We start from the raw sequence: 20,461 nt of genomic DNA on the forward strand, positions 1-20,461 counted from the left end.
GCGTACAATTAACCTAACGTGTATTTGTAAAGCAACGTTCACCCCAGCAACGGGGCATCTTGGAGCTGAAAATAACAGATGTATATTTTACAAGACAATGGTCCATACTGGCAAAACCAGCAGGCATCTACATGTTGAATAGGGACGTCTCAATGCAAATAAGATAAAGCAAAAACTAAAAAAGAACTAAGGAGCATGTTCTTCATCTCAATCAATTAAGAGAAGCAATAACAAGTTGGAAGCGGCAGCCACTTGAAATACAATCAAAGCAATATTGCTGGCGTAAAGGTGCCATCACTATCCTTACCAGAAATACCAGGGGTTGTACCTACCATGATAAAAACACTCTGAGCAGACCAATCTATAATGTACGGGTATTCTTTGTTCCCTCCGGGGTCAGTGGCATGGGATTGTAGGTACTCTTTCAGCGGTTGCCAAATGTCATAGAACCGTGATGATGCAGGTAAAAGTGTGGCATTCATGTCACACATAGTGTCACAATATGCAAGATCTTGAATCCATGTCCTTACTGACGGAGAATATTGTCTGCCCCACTGTTAACACACGACGCTTGGCTATCAATAAGGCCTTTGCAAAGAACCTTCTAACGCTCCTTTTCAATGGCTTTACATATCCCAGAAGGGCCATCAGGGGGGATGGAGATATGGAGTGCCCCACCATAATAGACTGTGAGTTATAAAGGGGTTGCCCTGTAAACTCAAGGACCTGGGGTCTTAGATAAGTACAAAGGAAAAGCGGTCCGAGTTAACAATATTATGTGTATACAAGTATTCACTTTATACCAAAAAACACCACATTTAATTCAATAAGTATAACTGATGCAATATTCTTAATCAAATTGCATTTATTATCCACAAGGAAATATTCATTGAAATCTCAAGGAATTCATCATAGTATACTTAATAGTCAATCATTCAATGTAATTGTATTTTCATTACATTCAAATAGTGCTCTCAGTGAAGTTGGGAAAGGAAGTGGAAAGGTATGTGAGGGACTGGGTAAAGGTAGTGTGACATTGAACCATCACAGTAAAATCAAATACGCCTTTACAATCAAGGTAGTATTAATGTTCCCAGATACATCACACATAGGTAAAAATATATTCATTGCTTCAGATCCTATGGTGTGTCAGGTTGGCGTAGTCTACGTTTCGACCCCTTGTGTACTGAAGGGTTATTGTGGCCTCATGTTGGGGTCTTCATCAGGACATAGTGGAGAGCCTGTGAAGTAAGGCGGAAGGTATAATCAATGGCCTGCGTGGTGAATTGGTTAATCAATTAGGTAGAAAATGTAGGAGATACCTACATGAGAGTGATGGTCAATCGATGTTACCGTCCTGGTGAGGGGCTGTGATGCTCCTAGAAATTCTGAAATATATAGAGAATAAAAAGGATTCCTCAAGGGGGTGTCCTGACTGGGCAGTCAAGAAAACCTATTTGTAGGAGAGACACTTACTGGGGAGTGCGTCCTCATGCAGCAGCATAGGACGTTTGGTCGTGCAGTCATTTCTTGGTGATGATCGCCGGGTTAATCTGGCATCATTCTGGAGAGAAAAACCTTTGAGGTACTAGGATTCACATTAAGGGCATAACCATTGCAGCCATGTGTGGTTAACAAAAGGTCCAACGCATGCATTATGTGATTAATAGCCCAACACGCACATTTGATAGCATATTCAAAAGTGGTTTGAAAATGGGTGGGCCGATTGGACAGTAGTCATTAAGGGTTCAAAAAATATCAATCATTTGAGAGCGCTAGTGCTCCAGTGGAAAAAACATCTGATCGGCATTATCGTGCCTCAGTGTGTTATCATGAGAACTAGGTCGATATACAAAGCTAGTCCTCGGTGTGATTGAGTATATGCTCACAACTCAATGTTAAACCTTATTGCCCGTTGTTTGTACAAGGCGGACTGTTATTGAAATACCTGTGTGGCTTCTGCCTTAATCCGTCCGTGCAGCACGAGTCCTCGATCAGTCTGAGGCTCCTCGCGGTGCTGCAGCTCAGTGCTGGGTGACTAGGGGCTCGGCACCCGTCAGCCAATCAGAGGCTGACTTGCACGAACATCCCGTTGTCGTGCCTGAGTCATCAAGGGAGTGTGTCTAAAGGTGCCGTATATCCTCAATGAGATGTAATGGTCTGTGTTTGGTAGGGGATGTCGTTGTTAACACGATCCTAAGGGTGGTCTGGTAGAGGGCAAAGACAAATAGTTTGCCGCACATATCACTCATCGGGAATGTGATTTAAATAACTGTTATATAAAACCATGCATGGTGAATAGAAACAATTCTTGTACGTTTTGCATCAGTTATAAGGGTATGTACAGTCTCAGTGTCTTGTATTAGCCAAATACAAATTCTCGATTGACTTGGCAATTGTTATATCGAATTCTATTGCATACAGACGATCCTCATATTACGGTATTCACGGTCTGGTTGCACATTGTCGAACGTAATCTAGAATTAAAACAATTCATGTGTGTTATACTTCAATGTTACATGGGTATCTACAGTATCAGTGTTTTATTAAAAACAAAATTCATTATACCTTCTCAGATTCTAAATTAGCTTATTAATCGGTATGTCGAATCACATTGCATGCAGACGTCCCTCATAGGGTGGTATTTACGATCTGGTTGTGCATTTTGTTCAATGAGCGAATGACATTGGTACATACATACTAAATTGGCATTTAACAATTGACTTAGATTTATATGAGATGCACGTGCTACTGATATGTACAGCCCAATAGGTTGTTGGGTGAACCCTATTTTCTTACACAGTAAATGTTCTGTCTAAATGGACAGTAAAATGACACCCCCTAGTTGTTCATAATATAGTTTTTGGTCCCTAGGTCTGTGTGGAGAGATCATTCGGGTTCCAAGCCTGCCATCTGGGCAAAGTTGGCATCTAATTCATTCAGACCCCTTGAGATGGTCTTGAATTTGTGCATCCATTTACATTCCCTGATATTGAGAATTGAGTTCAGATTTCCCCCCTTTGGCCCCAAGGTGATTTTTTCTAAGATGACCCATCTGATAGATTCTGGAGTGTGCTTTTTGTTCACAAAGTGTTCCACCAGTGGGGCTCCTGCTGTTTGGCAGCGGACTCTGCTGCAATGTTGAAAAATTCGTTTTTTTACTTTGTGTGGTTTGACCAAGGTACATCAGTTCACACGGGCACAGAATGGCATATATTACTCCGCTGGTATTGCAATTCGTGAACGACTTCAGGTTGATGGTCTGATTGTTGTGTGTGATTTCTTTGGTTTCCCAACAGGTTGGGCAAGCTTTGCACGTAGTGCAACGAAAGTGACCTACTATCTCCGGTAGGTTCCAAAGTCCTTGGATGGTCGGTGCCTGTGGTGTGTCCAATAAGGATCGGACGACATAGTCCCTGATACTTTTGGCTTTCTTGAAGGCATGCATCGGAGGCTCAGGAGTATCTATGGTGTCTGCAACCAGTCCCCAATGTTTGTTGATGATCCTTCTGATGTCATTACTTTTAGTGCAGAATGTGGTGACGCAGATCATTCGATCCGGAGATGGCTGGCGTTCTTTTGGTGTTAGCAATGTGGATCTATCCTGAAACCACGCTCGTTTACGGGATCTCTTGACTAGTCGTTTCGGATACCCCCTCTCAATCAGACGGTTAATTAGCTCGTCAGATTCTTTGAAGAAGTCTTCCTTCCGGGTGCAGTTTCTCCGGATGCGTAGAAATTGGCCGAATGGCAAATTATCTCGCAAGGCTCTCGTGTGGTGACTGGTATATCTTAGAAGTGAATTCCTTTCCGCTGGTTTCCTGTGGAGGGTAGTGTGAAGCTTGCCTTCCATGTCCTTGATGGTAATATCCAGGAAGTCTATCTGTTCTTTACTCATAGTCATGGTAAATTTTATGTCTTCTGATTGTGTGTTCAACCACTCAATGAAATCCCTTAAGGCACTTTCCTCACCGGTCCATATTGACAGGATGTCATCTATGTATCTATTCCAATTGGAAATGGAATTGTGGAATGGATTGTGTTGGGAAAGAATGCAGTCTTGCTCATATTCAGACATAAATAGAATAGCCAGGTCCGGCGCAAATGCAGCGCCCATTGCTACTCCCTTGCTTTGAAAATAAAATCTGTTCTGGAAAATGAAAAAGTTCTTAGTCATGGCAATTTCAAGCAGAGCGATGATAAACTCTGTGGGAACCCCTGCTGGTTGTACCCTTTTATTCAGAATTCTCCTCATGCAGTCTAGTGCAGGTCGTTGGGGGATGCTGGTATAGAGTGAGACAATGTCCATTGTCACCAAGATCTGGTTGTTTCTGTCGAATGGCATCTGATCAATCAAGTTAATCACTTGCATGGTGTCCCTTAGGTACGTGGGTGTTGCTTCCGCCAGTGGTTTCAGGAAGGCATCTACGTACTTGCACAGTGGTTCAATCAGGGAGCCACATCCCGATATAATCGGCCGGCCTGGTGGTTTGGATGGATTCTTATGTACCTTCGGTAATACATATATTGTGGGAACTCTTGGTTGTTCCACGTTGAGGAAGTCAAACTCTTTCTTAGTCAGAAATCCCATTTCCAGCCCTTTCTTTGTGATGGCAACAATCTCAGTTCTTATCTCTTTAGTCGGATCACAAGCTACCGGTCTGTAGCTTACTCCATCCCTCAACTGTGAATAGATCTCTGCCTTGTAATCCTCCACATCCAGCATGACAATGGAACCCCCTTTGTCGGCTGGTTTGATGACCACCGACTTGTTGTTTCTAAGAGTTTCCAGGGCTGTGCGTTCTCCTGCGGAGATGTTGTGTCTCACATAGGATCTCCTGTCACATGTTCTTAAGACATCTCTAAGTACCACACTCTCATCTGTCAAAATCCTGTGCGATACCGAGGTCATAGAGGGCATGAATGTTGACGGTGGGCGAAAATTGGTGAAGGCTGTCAACTTCACTGAGAGCACTATTTGAATGTAATGAAATACAATTACATTGAATGATTGACTATTAATTATACTATGATGAATTCCTTGAGATTTCAATGAATATTTCCTTGTGGATAATAAATGCAATTTGATTAAGAAAATTGCATCAGTTATACTCTATTGAATTGAATTATATGTGGTGTTTTTTGGTATAAAGTGAATACTTGTATATACATAATATTGTTAACTCGGACCGCTTTTCCTTTGTACCCACCATAATAGATAGTTTGTTGGAAGACCTCCTCCTAGTACACGTTCACTGATTCGCACCGCTTCAGTTAAAATGTTAACGTTTCCGTTCTGCTACCTTACTTGCTGGTCTCAGTAGTAACTAGCAACTTTTCATCCCCGAATTGTAAACTGGGCCACGCAACAATTGTTTGCTATTAATTGTAATATTCCTATTGGGAGCTAGTAAAGGTTAACTAAACTAAAAACAGTCTTATTTTTTTTAAATGTAGCCTAAAACCACTTCAAGAACAAAACTACACCTCACATTTTTGTGGGCGGCAGAAGGAATCATTTAGGGCACTTACCAACGCGTGTAAAAGTAACAGGCTAATTCTGTGGCAGAATTTATCTGTGCTGTTAAAAACAGAAATTAAATGTTTTTATCTACATGCTTCTTAGACTGCTCTTGTCAGGCAGCGAAGGCAGGGCTGAGTGATTGCAGAGGTAGCTTTTAGCTAGGAGACGAGGCAAGGTAATATCGCACTACTCAAAATATAACTGTGGCCACTAAACGACAAAGGACAAGAGATAGACAAGAACAAAGTATGATCAAAGTTAGGGGTATACTGGTACATGAACAAAGGGGTGTCTTGGTAGCTTAGGGAAAGGCCTTTGGACTGACTCCGTCAGATTGCTTCGAAAAGTCATACAGCGAAGTCCTAGCTGGGCCTGCTATATAGAGACTGTTGTGTTCAGTGAGATTGACAACAATACTGAGGGAGGTAAGATTCCAAAGGAACTTGACACAACAACAGAAGTATTTCCCTTACCTGATCGGAACGGAGACCAAGCCAGAGGTCATACTGTAAAGTGATATGAAATGTAACAGGCAGTGGACCGAATTTGGAGTGGAACATAGAAACCAGAGTGGAAAAAATAACCAGAACACAGGACAGATACGACAACAATAAGACAAGGAGAAAAACTAGGCAAAGAGTTTTAAACAGGGATTCAGATAACAAGAACAGGAATACAGGAATCGAGGGCAGGCTGTAACCAACAGGCATTGAACTAGTAATACCTTGTTGGTACAGGGAAAATGGAACTAGGGTTCAGAACAAGGAATTCAAAAATGAAATGTAGGTACAGGGAAAATGGAACTAGGATTCAGAACAAGGAATTCAAAAATGAAATGTACACAACAGGCAGCGGAAGAAGTTATGCCCTGATGGTGCATTGGATAAACACAGAAATTCAGAAGAATGAAATAAAGGGAACCGCTGCCAACTCTGCGAAATTGAAGTTGGAAGCCCAACAGGGAAAATGCGGACATCAGGATATCGGGCAAGAAAGGAGACTGAGAAACAAGCAAAACCCATAAGCACAATGCTGCTCAGCTCAGGGCCACCACAAGAAACCAGGACACTGCAAAAAGCAGTAGCAGGAATTATGAACTCTCCTCAAGGATTGAACAGTGCAGGCAACTGGAGAAGAAAGCAGAAGCTCCCCACAATGGCAGTTGAAGCACCAGTTCTGAATGCATAAACCAGGCTTAAATGCCTCTTCCCAGCACACAGGGTGATCGGAATGCAGAACAGGTGTGAGCAGGCTGCTGCACAGCGCAGGTGAGAGTCCTTCCTCCACCTCTCTGCCTGAGAAGTGCACAGAGATTCCAGGAAGCGACCAGAAATTTTAGGGTGGAACATGGATCAAATCTTATTTTGTAATGTGACAGGGAGCACATGCACGTACTGGAAGAGGTAAAACAGGGTTCCAGGTATAATATGATTAACCCAAAGTCTCCTTTTCAGCTCTCATAAGATACAGCATGCAAGTACCATAATGCATTTGTGGTTAATAAGTAAACCGAGTAATGGAATCTGAAGTGGATCCGATTTCCAAGAGGGTTGAATGAAAAATTTCCTAGCTAACGTAACAGAAAGTTTCAATTCTATTAAGGACTCTGAGGCGAGGATTATGCCTTCTTTCTCCACTTTATTCACAACAGCGAAGATAGAACAAAAACTACATTTCCCATGAAACCCTGGGAAAATGTAGTTGTACAAGAAAACCAGCAACACCTGGCAACAGCCAATGGCAAACACAGTCCAATGTCCAATCGGGGTCCTGGAAACCCCTACATATTCCTTTCACAGTGTCCTCTCTTCCTCTTTCTGAGCGCGTAGACAGCCACCCATCCATTCGGCGTCCTGCTTGTTGGAATCCGAGCCTGAGGACAAGAGTAAACATATGACCAAGGGAAGCACTGAGGAAGCTTCATCCAAAACAGTGCAAGAAGAACCAAGTAAACAGACAAGAAAAACATCATAATAATCAGAGAAGCATATTACTTACTGTCATACGGGGAGGGATCTCCTCCAGGAGCCAAGGGCGGGATAATCCTCGCCTTCGAGTCCTTGATGGAATTGAAACTTTCCGTTACGTTAGCTAGGAAATTTTACATTCTATGTCAGGACTGGAGGCGAGGATTATGCTTGTTCAAAGCTTGCCCACAACCAGGTTGGCCATATTCAAGATCGGTTTGAAATAAAACCTCTTGAACGTGGAATCCAAAGACCAGTCGGCCGCGTTGAGGATATCCTCAAGACGAGCACCGAGACTAAAAGCCTTCGAAGCCATAGCACCCCTCGCGGAGTGAGCTCCAAACTGGCTAAGGTTGATGCCTGCTTCCTGCATCACCCAACAAACCCACCTGGCAATGGTGGGGGAAGAGACCGCTTTAAAGGGTTTCCTCCGAGAAATGAGAAGCTGTCTCTCTCCAGGTGGACGGAATTCCTCCGTGACTTCTTCATAAGCCTTAAGACAATTCACCACACAAAGTTTTGGAGAGTTTGCAAACTGGGGGTAGGACATAGACCTAGTATGACACTTTGTGTGCCGAAGCAGCGTAAACGTGACTCCCTCCGGAGAAAAAATTCTGCCAGAAATATCCAAAGCACGCACGTCTGACACTCGCCTACAAGAAACGAGGCACAAGAGCATGGCCAGTTTCGCTGACAGCTCTTTCCTTGAAAGATATCTATTGTGCGGCCAGGACAGGAACAAATTAAGCGCCATATTCACATCCCAAAGGGCAGAATAGCGGGGCTCCGGGGGCAACGACAGCCGGAGGCCACGGAGCAAACGGCAAACCAACGGGTGTTCCCCCACTGGCGCCCCCGCCACTGGCAGATGACCAGAAGAAATAGCCGACCGGAAAGTGTTTACAGACCGGTAGGCCAGGCCCTCAGAGGCCAACTGGGCCAGGAAGTTGACTACGTGGACCACGTCCGAACCAAAGGGATCGACACCCCGTTGCAGACACCAACGAGTCCATCGGAGCCAAGCCGATCTATATCTCTTGACAGTGCTGTCTGCCCACGCATTAGAGATAAGGGACTCAGTTTCTCTCGAAAGGCCAGGGGTCTCCCAGCGACCCCTGAAATCCGCCACGCCACTAGTTTCAGTGAGCCTCTGGACACTAGAGGGTGAAGAGAGCCGCTCGCGCTCAGAAGGAGGGAGGGAAAGTGGGGGAGTAGGATTGGAAAATCCCTAGAAAGTTCCAGAAGATCTGGAAACCATACTTGAGACCTCCATAGAGGGGTGATCAACACCAACTCCGCCGCCTGTCTGCGAACCAGCGCGTCACTCTCGTGATCATTGCGAACGGAGGGAACGCATATCCCCATTCCGTTCTCCAGTCCTGGAGAAACACATCCGTCGCCGCAGCGTGAGGGTCCGGCCTCCAACTGAAGAACCGAGGAGCCTGGAAATCCAGCCTGGAGGCAAATAGATCCACCGAGAAAGGACTCCAAAGGTCGCTCCGTCTCGAACACTGATCGATCCAGGCGCCAAAGACTGGAGTCCTGGAAGTGGCGCGACTGGTAGTCCGCTTCCGAATTGTCCCGGCCTGGGAGGTACTCCGCCGTGACTGAGACCTGATTGTCTAGGCAATATTGCCAAAAGCTTGCAGCCAGATCCGACAGGGCCTTCGACCTCGTGCCCCCCAGATGATTCACATACCGAACTGCCGAGATATTGTCCATCTTGAGGACCACACAAGACTGTACTAAATCTTTCGTCCAGCACCGCACTGCGAAAGACCCCGCCAGAAGCTCCAAACAGTTTGTGTAACTTCTGTTCTTCGGGTGACCACAATCCGCCTGTAGAAAGGTCTCCGCAGCGATTCCCCCCCAACCTAGCCTGCTGGCGTCAGACTCTATAACCATGTCCGGGGCGGACCTGAAGATAGCTCTCTCGTTCCATGCCTCCATATGATCCAACCACCATTGGATCTCGGCCCGAGCGTCTGCAGACAAGCCGACTTTGTGAGAGTAAGGATACCCCTTCCGAAGGAAATATCCCTTGAGGCGTTGGAGAGCCCGGTAATGAAGCGGGCCTTGGAAAATAGCCTGAATCGAGGCGGATAATAGGCCCACCACTCGGGCCAGCTGTGAAATGAATGAATGAATGAAATGAAATGAAATGAAATTTGATTTGTAAAGCGCATGGCTGCCCTAGAGTGTCCCAGCGCTATCGTCCCAGCTGTCGAAGGGAGATCAGGGGCCTGGCCACAACACGCCGCAATTCGTGACGAATCTTGGTCACCTTCTGCTCGGAAGACTGAGCGTGGAAACCGTCGAGTCTATGACGAATCCCAAGAACGTAATGGTCTGTGTCGGCCGCAAAAGCGACTTCTCGTTGATCACAAACCCGAGATCCTGAAGGAGAGAAACAGTCATCTGCAAGTGTTCCACAAGGCGGCGCGGGCAAGCCGCCATCAAGAGGAGATCGTCCAGGTAAACGATCATCCTGACACCCCTGGACCTCAGAACCTCCACCGCCGGCTTGAGAACCTTGGTAAAACACCATGGAGCTGACGAGAGTCCGAAGGGGAGAGAAGCGAACTCGTAAGCCTGGGAGCCCCAGAGGAACTGAAGGAATCGCTGGTGGGGAGGAAAAATCGGAACTACCAGGTAGGCGTCCTTGAGGTCCAAGCGAACCATCCAATCGAAAGGCCTGAGGAGATCCCTGAGAAGGTGTATCCCCCTCCATTTTGAAATGGCGATAAACGAGCCATTGATTGAAGTCGCCGGTGGGGAGGAAAAATCGGAACTACCAGGTAGGCGTCCTTGAGGTCAAAGCGGACCATCCAATCGAAAGGCCTGAGGAGGTCCCTGAGAAGGTGTATCTCCTCCATTTTGAAATGGCGATAAACGAGCCATTGATTGAAGTCGGAAAGGTTTATCACCGGCCTTTTCCCCCCCGTCGGTCTTGTCGACCAAGAAAATGTTGCTTATAAAACCTCGGGGGTGTGGAGAGGTGCGAGTAATGGCGCCTTTTCGGAGGAGGGAGGAAACTTCCTCGTCCACAAGGAGGCTGTCCTGGGCGGAAAACTGGATGGGGCGTGGCAATGAGTGTTGTACCGGAGTCCCCTCGAACTCTATGTGAAAACCTCTCACTGTTTGCAGAACCCATGCGTCGCTTGTGATCGAAAGCCACACCCGAAAACACTGTGCAACCACCCTCCTATGTCTTGTAGGGAAGAAGGGAGAACTCTCACCTGGGCTAGATTGTGCAGCTCCTCCACGATAACCTCGTCCTTTACCCTTTCTTCCACGAGTGGGGTAGAAATTTTCGAACCTGGACTGGTCCTGATAGTTCCCTGAGCCTTTTTGAGATGTCTGGCGTTGTTGTTGGCGACCGGCCCCATCCTCGGCCGGCCCCGCGAAAAACACAGGGGAACATTTTCTTGATGGTCGATTGGGCCCGGTCAAGTGACTGGAAGGTATTCACAAATTTACCAAGCTCTTTGACAAAAGGCTCACCAAACAGGCCCCCTTGGGCGACAGCCCCCGCCTCTGAATCCGCCAAATCACCCAACTTCGGGTCGATTTTGATAAGCGATCGGCGGCGTTCTGTAGACAGGGCGCAGTTGGCATTGCCCATAAAAATCAACACTCGCTGAGCCCAGCCCGAAAGGGTTTCGGGGTTAATGATGGAACCAGATTCCTTGGCTTCTTCGGCCATATCCAGAATTTTGGTGATCGGCCCCAAAGCGTCCAGGAGTATATCCTGGCACGCCCGCCAAGATCTATCAATGCCCTTCTTAGGGTCTCTAATAAATTTCTGTAGAAAGGTGCCCATCCTGGAATCAATTTCTGGAGTAAGGGCCACTTTGTCATCAAGGGAAGGGCGTGGACATTCCGCCTGCAAACAGTTGCGAGCCTCCTTCTCAAAAGGGCGTTGGATGTGGGCGGCTACATAAGCTGCTACCTTATCGGCCGGGGACCACTCTGAAGATGTAGGGTGGACGATATAATTGGGATCTAACATGTCTGCTGTGCTAGGGGGCTCTTGGGACGTCCCGGGAAGGACGGGTGCCGTTGGTGGGGGAACCTGGTTCGAAGAGGGAGACGGTTGTGGAACTGATGGGGGAGGGATAGGCTGAGGCCTGCTGGCCATAAAGGCCTGTCGCAATCTGTCAAAAGCATCCCCATCCATGCCCGATTCATGGCAACGCTTAGGTGGAGGGGAGCCGAAGGAATCTTGGAAAGCTGGGGTCTGGGATGGAGCAGGGGCCAGCTGTTGAGAAAGTTTCGCAAAAGCCTGGTCAATTTGGCGTGTCAACCTGTCCTCGAGGGGCGAAATGACCTGGTCCACCGCCCTATAGACGGAAGTATCCACTGCCTCATAAAAGGCATCTCCCTAGGGCATGTCAGCAAGAGGGTCCGCCTCTTCCTCCTGATATTCATCATAGTACTCCATTGGGGAGACGAAAAAGGGAGGTATATCCCTGGCCTGGGTGGGAAAGGCTCAGCAAGGCTGGGAGGCAGCCCACACTTCAGGCAGCGGAGGACCGCTGTTCTAAGGGTTTCAACCCTCTTTATGCAGGGCAGCCGGCTGGGTAATGTCCCTTAACTTTCTGTGCCCTCCAATACAGACCAATAGGCGTAGGACAGCGAACGCTGCAGATACAGGCTCTGCTGGCTCACACAGAAAACCAGTGGTAGAGCGTGGGCACAAAAAAACGTGGTAAACGTACAAACTGCACCGCAATACACCTCAACGGCGTTCTGCCTCAGCCGGGGCTTCCAAACTGACTCGCGCGCGAGACGTTTAAACCTCTTCTGAAGAGAACAAACGTCGCGCAGCGTCGGCCCCACACGCGTGCCCTCTAAGGGCGGGAGGACCAGGGAGCCAAGCCAGTACACACCGCGTAGGTACGGGAAAACCCGTAACCGCGGCTCCCCCTCTCCACGCGGGGCCCCCGCTGTGGGAGAGGAAGCTACAATCGAAACAAAACTTTTCACAAGCCGAATACGGCGCGAAACATAAGACGTGTACACCGCGCAAAGTTAACAAAGCAGCTAAACCCTTAAAACGGTAATGTCAAGGGAAAACACAATGAAGGTACTTATCTCGCTGTGCAACAGCGTAGAAAGAGGAAGAGAGGACACTGTGAAAGGACTATGTAGGGGTTTCCAGGACCCTGATTGGACATTGGACTGTGTTTGCCATTGGCTGTTGCCAGGTGTTGCTGGTTTTCTTGTTCAACTACATTTTCCCTGGGTTTCATGGGAAATGTAGTTTTTGTTTTATCTTTGCTGTTGGGAATAAAGTGGAGAAAGAAGGCATAATCCTCGCCTCCAGTCCTGACATAGAATTGAATACTGAAGTTAAGCGCTGGCTCCAAACCAGTATTTTCAATGGCAGCAGGCTTGCAGAAGGTCTGAAAGCAGGTCAATTTGATGACCAGATCTCTGGATCCTGACAGCAATGGGAATTGCAACCGATATTGCAATGCAAATGGTAAGAGTGTGAGTGTTCCATGAATTTTTTATTGTGCTTTTTATTGAATCAGTGTGCGTTTTCATAATTAAATAACTTGTATTTTTAAGTTCCACAACCTATTCTCACTATTTGTGTCAGAAAAGTTGTTGTGCAGTAACAACAATTTGCACAATTCAGGTTTTGAAAATGTTTTTTTTTACCTGCAAGTTCTTTATAAGGCCCATTTACATTTAGCAGAAGCGTATGTCTGGTGACCAGTACTCAGCGGAACATGTATTGTTTATTTAAAATGTGTTCTGTTTTCTTCTGCAGTGCATTTGCGCAGTACAACATGGATCAGTTCACTCCAGCAAAAATTGATGGATATGATGACCAGGTAAGAATACATTAATGTAGTTATTTAGGTAGTTCCTTTGTGTTTGATCTTTTCTCTTTAATTAATCTCCCTTTTTTCCCTTTCCCCACTTTTGACTCTCCTTTTCTTTAACTATTTCATTTATACCACACATAGCACACATATACAAGTACCCCACTTTGATCTTAAATATAAATTTGTTTATTAACATTGTCACAATATGTATCTAAGAAACTTGGCTGCAAGCTTACATTCTGAAATTGTGACAATCATAACATCTGCACCCTCATAATTTTACAATGATATACACATTGTAGAGCGTCACGATATAAGTGAGAAAATTCAAAACACATAGTACGAATCCTATTGTCTATAAATTTAAATTCTTCACATGACCTATGACTAATGTGCTTATGTAGTGTCAGTCTAGGGATTCATTCTTTTGAGCTTAAGAACAGGAGTGGTAAAGGCATTTCTGTTTTTGGACTTCAACCTGCATTTGTTGTGCTTAGTAGTACTGTACAGGAAGCTAAACACTTCCCTCGGCTAAGGAAGTCTAGGCCCAAATACACTGACTTTGCCATCCTTCTGGTGCTACTAGGACTATGCAGTGTTTGACCCACATATACACTGTATGGTCTACCTTGGCAATAGGTACCAGCTGCATTTATATATTGCCATCATGACACAGTCTACAATTTTTTTTTTAAATTGTCAGTTGTTCAAGGCAAAGGTAGCCCTTTCTCACTGGAGATGTTAGATTTTATACTGAACAATCAATGGCTAAATACAGGCTCTTAAAAGTAAGGCACACAACTGCATCATTTAACAGTTGAAAGTGAGACCGCCCAACTGGGACCCTTTCTAATCCATGTGAAGATCACCCTTACTGGCTAAATCCAACACTTCTTGGTAATCCTTCGGGAAAGAGGAAATATAAAAGTTTGGACCTCAGGCAATTTTCTGTATTTTACTCTGATCTGACAGTCTCAAAGGGTCAGGGTGGAACAAAGTCAACGAAGACCAGCTCATCACCACCCTCACCTGAGACCCTCCATCCGAGTCTACGGACACCAACGCAGAGGCCCGCAACTTCAGACAATGGATCGACAACTGCACCAACACCTTCGCCCTGCTCAGGAAACCCTCAAACAGGCGCACCAACACCAGAGCCATCTGGTTCAACGCCGACCTCCAGACTTCCAAGCAAACCTGCCGAAGACTCTAGAAGCAGTGGCGCCAAGACCAGACAACGACACGGCCCTTAAGGACGCCAGACGCAAGCACCACCAACTCAGCCGATCCACAAAAAGGACCTTCTTCAAGGAACGCTTCGACAACAACACACACAACAGCAAAGAGTTCTTCAGCATCGTGAAAGAGTTCGCCTCCCCAACTCCAGCTCCGACATCCCGCCGTCGCAAGAACTCTTCAACTCCCTCGCCACCTTCTTACACCGCAAGATCGCAGACATCCAAGACCGCTTCGACACCCAGACACCAAGGACACCCAGACACCGACACCCCTGACTCAACGCCCTCCAAACACACCGACCTCCTGCTCTCCTGGAACAACGTCAACGACGAAGACCCCATCAAAATGATGAACACCATACACTCCGGCTCATCCTCCGACCTCTGCCCCCACCACATCTTCAACAAGGCAAACGCCATCATCGCACCCCAACTCCGAAAGATCATCATCATCAGCTCCTTCGAAACCGCCACCTTCCCGGAGAACTGGAAACACGCCGAAATCAACGCCCTATTCAAAAAGCCCAAAGCGGACCTCAAGAACTTTCGACCCATCTCCCCGCTCCCATTTCCGGCGTAAGTCATTGAGAAGACAAGTCAAACTGACAACTCACCCACTTCCTGGAGGAAAACATCCTGGACCCATCCCAATCCGGTTTCCGCAGCAACCAAAGCACCGAAACCGCCCTCATCGCCACCACAGACGACATTTGGACCCTGCTGGACAATGGCGAAACAGAGGCCCTGATCCTACTAGATCTCTCGGCTGCCTTCAACACAGTCTGCCACCACACCCTGCGCACACGCCTCCACGACGCAGGGACCCATGACAAAACCCTGAACTGGATCACCTCCTCACCGGCAGAACCCAGAGAGTCCGCCTCCCCTCATTCAGATCCGAGGCCACCACAATCATCTGCGGCATACCATAAGGATCATCCCTCAGCCCGACCCTTTTCAACATCTACAAGGCACCGCTCGCCGACATCATCCGAGCGCACCACCTCAACATCATCTCATACGCCAACGACACCCAGCTGATCCTCTCCCTCACCAAGGACCCAGCCACAGCCTAGTCCAACCTTCACGAGGGAATGAAGGCCGTCGCAGAATGGATGAATACGAGCGGCTGAAACTGAACTCGGATAAGACTGAGGTCCTCATCCTTGGCTCTACCCCCACTGCATGGGACGACTCCTGGTGGCCGGCCACGCTGGGTGCTGCCCCGAAACCTACCAACCACGTGCGCAACCTGGTAGTCAACCTGGACTCAAGGCTCTCTATGACCCAGCAAGTCAACGCGGTTTCCTCCTCCTCCTGCTTCAACACCCTCCGCATGCTCCGCAAGATCTACAAATGAATTCCCACCAAAACCAGAAGGACGGTCACCCAAGCCCTCGTCAGCAGCAGGCTGGACTATGGCAATGCCCTCTACGCGAAAACCACAGCCAAACTCCAGAAACAACTCCAAAGCATACAAAACTCCTCCGAACGCCTCGTCCTCTGAATCCACTGCTACATCACCACCCACCTAAGAGACCTGCACTGGCTCCCGATCAACAAGAGGATCACCTTCAAGCTCCTCACCCACGCGCACAAAGCTCTCCACATCGCCAGACCAGCCTACCTCAACGAACAGCTTACTTTCTACGCCCTGAACCGCCAGCTTCGCTCCTCTGACCTCACCCTGGCCTCCGTCCCACGCATCCGCCAAACGACCACCGGGGGCAGGTAGTTTTCCCACTTCGCCGCCAAGACATGGAACACCCTCCCCATCCACCTGCGAAAGACCCGGGACCTGCCGACCTTCAAGAGACTCCTCAAGACCTGGTTGTTCGACCAGTAGCTGCGTCACCCCCACCCCTTCTAGCACCTTGAGACCCTCACGGGTGAGTAGCGCGCTCCTACAAATGATGGATTTTTGTGGTTTAGACCAGCTTGTGGTGTAAAACCCATGTGTGAACCCAGAAAGCTTTACATTTCTGGAAGTGTACAAAATACCAAATTCAGCAAGGAGATATTTATGTAGATTGCGCACTGATTTCCTAAAGAAACTAATCGCACCTTCCATGCGTCGGGTGCCCCTCGGCCGTTGGACGTTACAGTGGGTGTGTGCATCGGACGGCCCGGGGCTGTCCAAACCGAGCACGCGTCACTTTTTTCAGCACCGCAGAGGAATATCCGCCGCGGCGAAGGCGTTAAGGAATCAAAAACTAAGTAAGACTGAGAAATAGACATACGGGACAATGTATTTTTTTATCTGTAATTTTTTTTCGCTCTATAAAAGTAATACAGCTTCACAGCCTGACATAGCAGGCTAATCGAGCCTTAAAGGCCTGCTCCACCGTTAAAGGCCCAAGCCGAAGGCTTACTTTTATGGCTGGCCATTCGTTCTTGGTATAGCCCAGCAAGCTACGGTGGGGTGTAAAGCTATTAGAGCAATCTGAAAGAGACTATTAGTTATAGATTCCTTACCTTAGGATTACCCCCAAGCTGGAGCATTTTTCTTCAGCAGTACACCTGCACGTTGGTTGGTGGCGTAGGTGGACTCTGCATCCGTCGTCTGCGTTGCGGTCACCGGGATGACGATGCGTTGCCTACTTAGACGCTGCCTCTGCGCACTGATGTCAGTTCTTTCATTTTCCGCGCCAGCCTAGCGCAGATCCGGAAATGCTTGTCCCTTAGTCATTTTTTTTCTAAACTTTTTTCAACTTTTGTCAGCCTCCTTTTTTTTTTTTAAGTCTTTGACTCCTGGTTCGCGAGGGATGTCACATCGTCTGACCAGCTTCAAGCCTTGTGACTCCTGTCACGAGCTGATGTCCGCGACCGACCCGCACCTTGTGTGCCTCTGGTGCCTGGAGCGTGACCACGATCCGAAGGCGTGCTCCCATTGTCGGGCCAGAAAGCTGAAGTTTTTGCGGGAGCGGGCATGAAAGCTTTTGGAGGCCCTTTAGTCTGCTCCACGTCACTACTGGTCTCACTCAAGGGGACGGTCTCAAGACCGGTCGCGGAGTCACCACACCTCGTCCAAGTGTTTGCACTCTTCGGGTAAGTTGAAGCACAAGGAGAAGCACCCTCTATCTTTGCCTTCTCCCCGCCGGTCAGCTGACACAAGGTCTCACAAACCGCTGTCTGACAGACCCCAAAAGTTATGTCTCTGGTGTTTAGCCATGTTGCACAACTCAGTCCCGTCACCACAGCTCCCAGATGAATCCTAAGTAGATCTAGAAGCGCAAAGTCAAACTCTACTTCTCTGAACATTGATGAAAGTTGCGTAAGACCAGTTTAATGTCAGTCAAGGGCGTGGACACAGTCCTGCACTGAAGGCTGTTACCGCGATAGCTCCTTCTCCCACTACACATCTTCAGGTAAATCCTAATCGAAGAAGAAGAAACTCAAGAGGAAGCTGGATTCTTGTTCATACCGCCACTCTTAAGCAGAGAAGTTGCGGGGATGTCAAGGCTCCCTTTCTGTCCGGATCTCATACAGAGCAGCCGATTCAAAGACTTGTCCTGAAGCAACCTAACCTTTCCAAGTCAGTTAGTGATGCTGTAACAGGTAGAGCCGTCAGGAAGACCTAACCGGTTCAATCTATTTTATTGTGACAAAACTCTTCTGCTTCCCCTAGAGCCCCCAGTCCTTTTAAGTGCAGGGTTTTGGATCCACACCTTTACATCCAAGCCCGCAATGTACTGACCAGTCTCCTGCTGCAGCCCTCAATACACTTATGCTTACCCTCTAAAACAAATTGCCATCCTCAGAGTCAAGGTAGGTTATCACCTCCACACATAGAAGTACTGACGTTTCTGACAAATGTGTAACCCACTTTATTCAACAGAATTTCACCCTACCAGTCCTGTCAGTTCTGCTATGTAGTCCACTCTCATCAGAGTGGCTTTCAGAAGACTGTGTTCGAGGCATGTGGGCTGCTGAATTCATATCTATAGCATAGATCGCCGCCTAGTGTTGGGTCCGGATGATTGCACATTGATGTCCTGGAAGAGTCTTCGAAGTATCACGAGATAGGTGGCTCCTCCCCTGGACTACAGTGCTCATGGGCATCGACTCCATCCCCAGATTGTTTTTTTCCGCCATTGGGTTCGGATGTATATTCGTGATCTCCAGTTCGGAATCGATATAGACTTTTCTTAAGGCCTGAAGGCTTTTTCCTATACCGTCGGTATTGTTTTTGCGCTCGGTGCCCAACTCTGTTCCGTCTCAGTTCCAGAGTCGGACGTCCCGAGGAGTCGCGTGACTCTTTGGTGCTCGAGGCCCAGTCGACGCAACAAGGCTTTCCACTACACATCATGGAACGGAGCCCGTTCAAGAAATGTCCCGTGTGTGGATCGAAGTATCCACACATCGACGTCCACCCGGTGTGCAACAAGTAACTGTCGCCGGACCACGATGAAGCCAACTGTATGGCTTGTTCCCGGTTCCGATCGAAGAAGACTATTCGACTTCGGCGCGTGGCGCGCCTGGAGGCCCAGCAGTCGGCCCCGGCACCGGTGGACAGCTTCGAGAGAGAAGAAGCAGACGACCAAGAAGTTCATCTGCAGATTTCACCTACTGCGGAGGAGATAGACTACGACTACGACGCGGACGTCGAAACGCTCGATGCAGAAGAAGTCGTCGACGAGGTAGGAGACGACAATGAGGCCTATGGGGCCATGGAAGATAGCTCAGGCGAAGAGCTATGCCCCGTTCGAACAATCACTAAGGCTCAGGTCGCGGGATCGCCACACGGCCTTACCCAAGACCTTGCACCCAAATCCACGGCCTCGCCTACGGGCCCGGCTACGGACACTTCTGCGGAGCCGCCGGTGGTAAAAACGAAACCGAAAGTGAAACCCTCGGTGTCAACGAAACCGAAAGTGATGGAGACGCCATCGAAACAGAAGACGTCTGTCCCTCTGGCCGCCTCCTCGTCTTCCGATATGTCGGGGCAGCCGAAGCCGAAGAAGGCTGTCGACCCGGTGAAATCGACCAAAGCCGTCGAGCCGAAGTCGGTCAAGGGCGTCGATCCAAAACCGAAGAAGGGCGTCGAGCCAAAGACTGGGGCCCCAACCCCGGGAGTCCAGGCCGCCGACCCGAAGTCGTCGGCGCCGAAGGCCGTCGGCGCGGATGGAGGACACGGCGCACCTAAGAAAGCTGCTCCTGTGCCTCAGCTGGAGAAGAGCAAGACATCGGCGCTGGAGTCTTCACACGCTGGTGGACCGAAGACGTCTGTCGGGTCGACGAAACCGTCCGCTTCCTTTACGAAGCAGGTGTCGGACTCACTGCAACGCATCAGGAACAAGGCTTCCGCGGTCGCTCCGAAGGATGCTTCCACCCCTAAGCAGGCTGCCAAGACGCCAACGTCTTCCACGCCACTCCTGTTTACGTTACCGCCTAAGGTGGCACCGAAGGCCTTCGCACCAAGGTCGGTCACCAACGCGCCCGTGCAAGGGTCTGCTGGGTCGAAGCCTTCTCCACAGCTTGTGAGCTTGAAGCATCGACAACCCTTGGTGGAGGAACAGTCGGAACACTTTATCGACGCCGACACCGGTAAACTTACCCTCTACAAGAGAAAGATCACGGCGACGCAGTCTTTGGAGTCCTACACGATTCCTTTGAAGCGCAAGTAGCCTTCTACGGATTCCCCGGTTCTGGTTGAGCCACTTGCTCCACAAACTCCAAGAGTTGCTACACCCTCACCCACTTACTCAGATGTGGAGGCTGGGGAAGATGAGGACGAACAGTATAACTTTCCTGCCAACACTGATCCTGAGGATCACCAGGACTCTTGGGCAGATGCAGGGGACCCAGGTGATCCGCAAACTGCCCCGGACACTCAGGTGTACAATGTCAAAACCTCTCCTACTGAGGATTCTGCGGCATTTAATGCTCTCA

General features: G+C 48.4%; 1 protein-coding gene across 1 annotated transcript in view; it reads left to right on the plus strand.

Moving 5' to 3' along the window:
• Positions 1-20,461, plus strand: part of CAPZA1 (capping actin protein of muscle Z-line subunit alpha 1) — a 341,315-nt gene that overhangs the window by 196,431 nt on the left and 124,423 nt on the right. Inside the window, exon 4 of the mRNA XM_078644469.1 lies at positions 13,274-13,337. Coding sequence (XP_078500595.1) covers positions 13,274-13,337 — 64 coding nt within the window. The remainder of the gene's footprint in view (positions 1-13,273; positions 13,338-20,461) is intronic.

The sequence above is a fragment of the Lissotriton helveticus genome, chromosome 5_1 (assembly GCF_964261635.1).
Source record: "Lissotriton helveticus chromosome 5_1, aLisHel1.1, whole genome shotgun sequence".
NCBI lineage: Eukaryota > Metazoa > Chordata > Amphibia > Caudata > Salamandridae > Lissotriton > Lissotriton helveticus.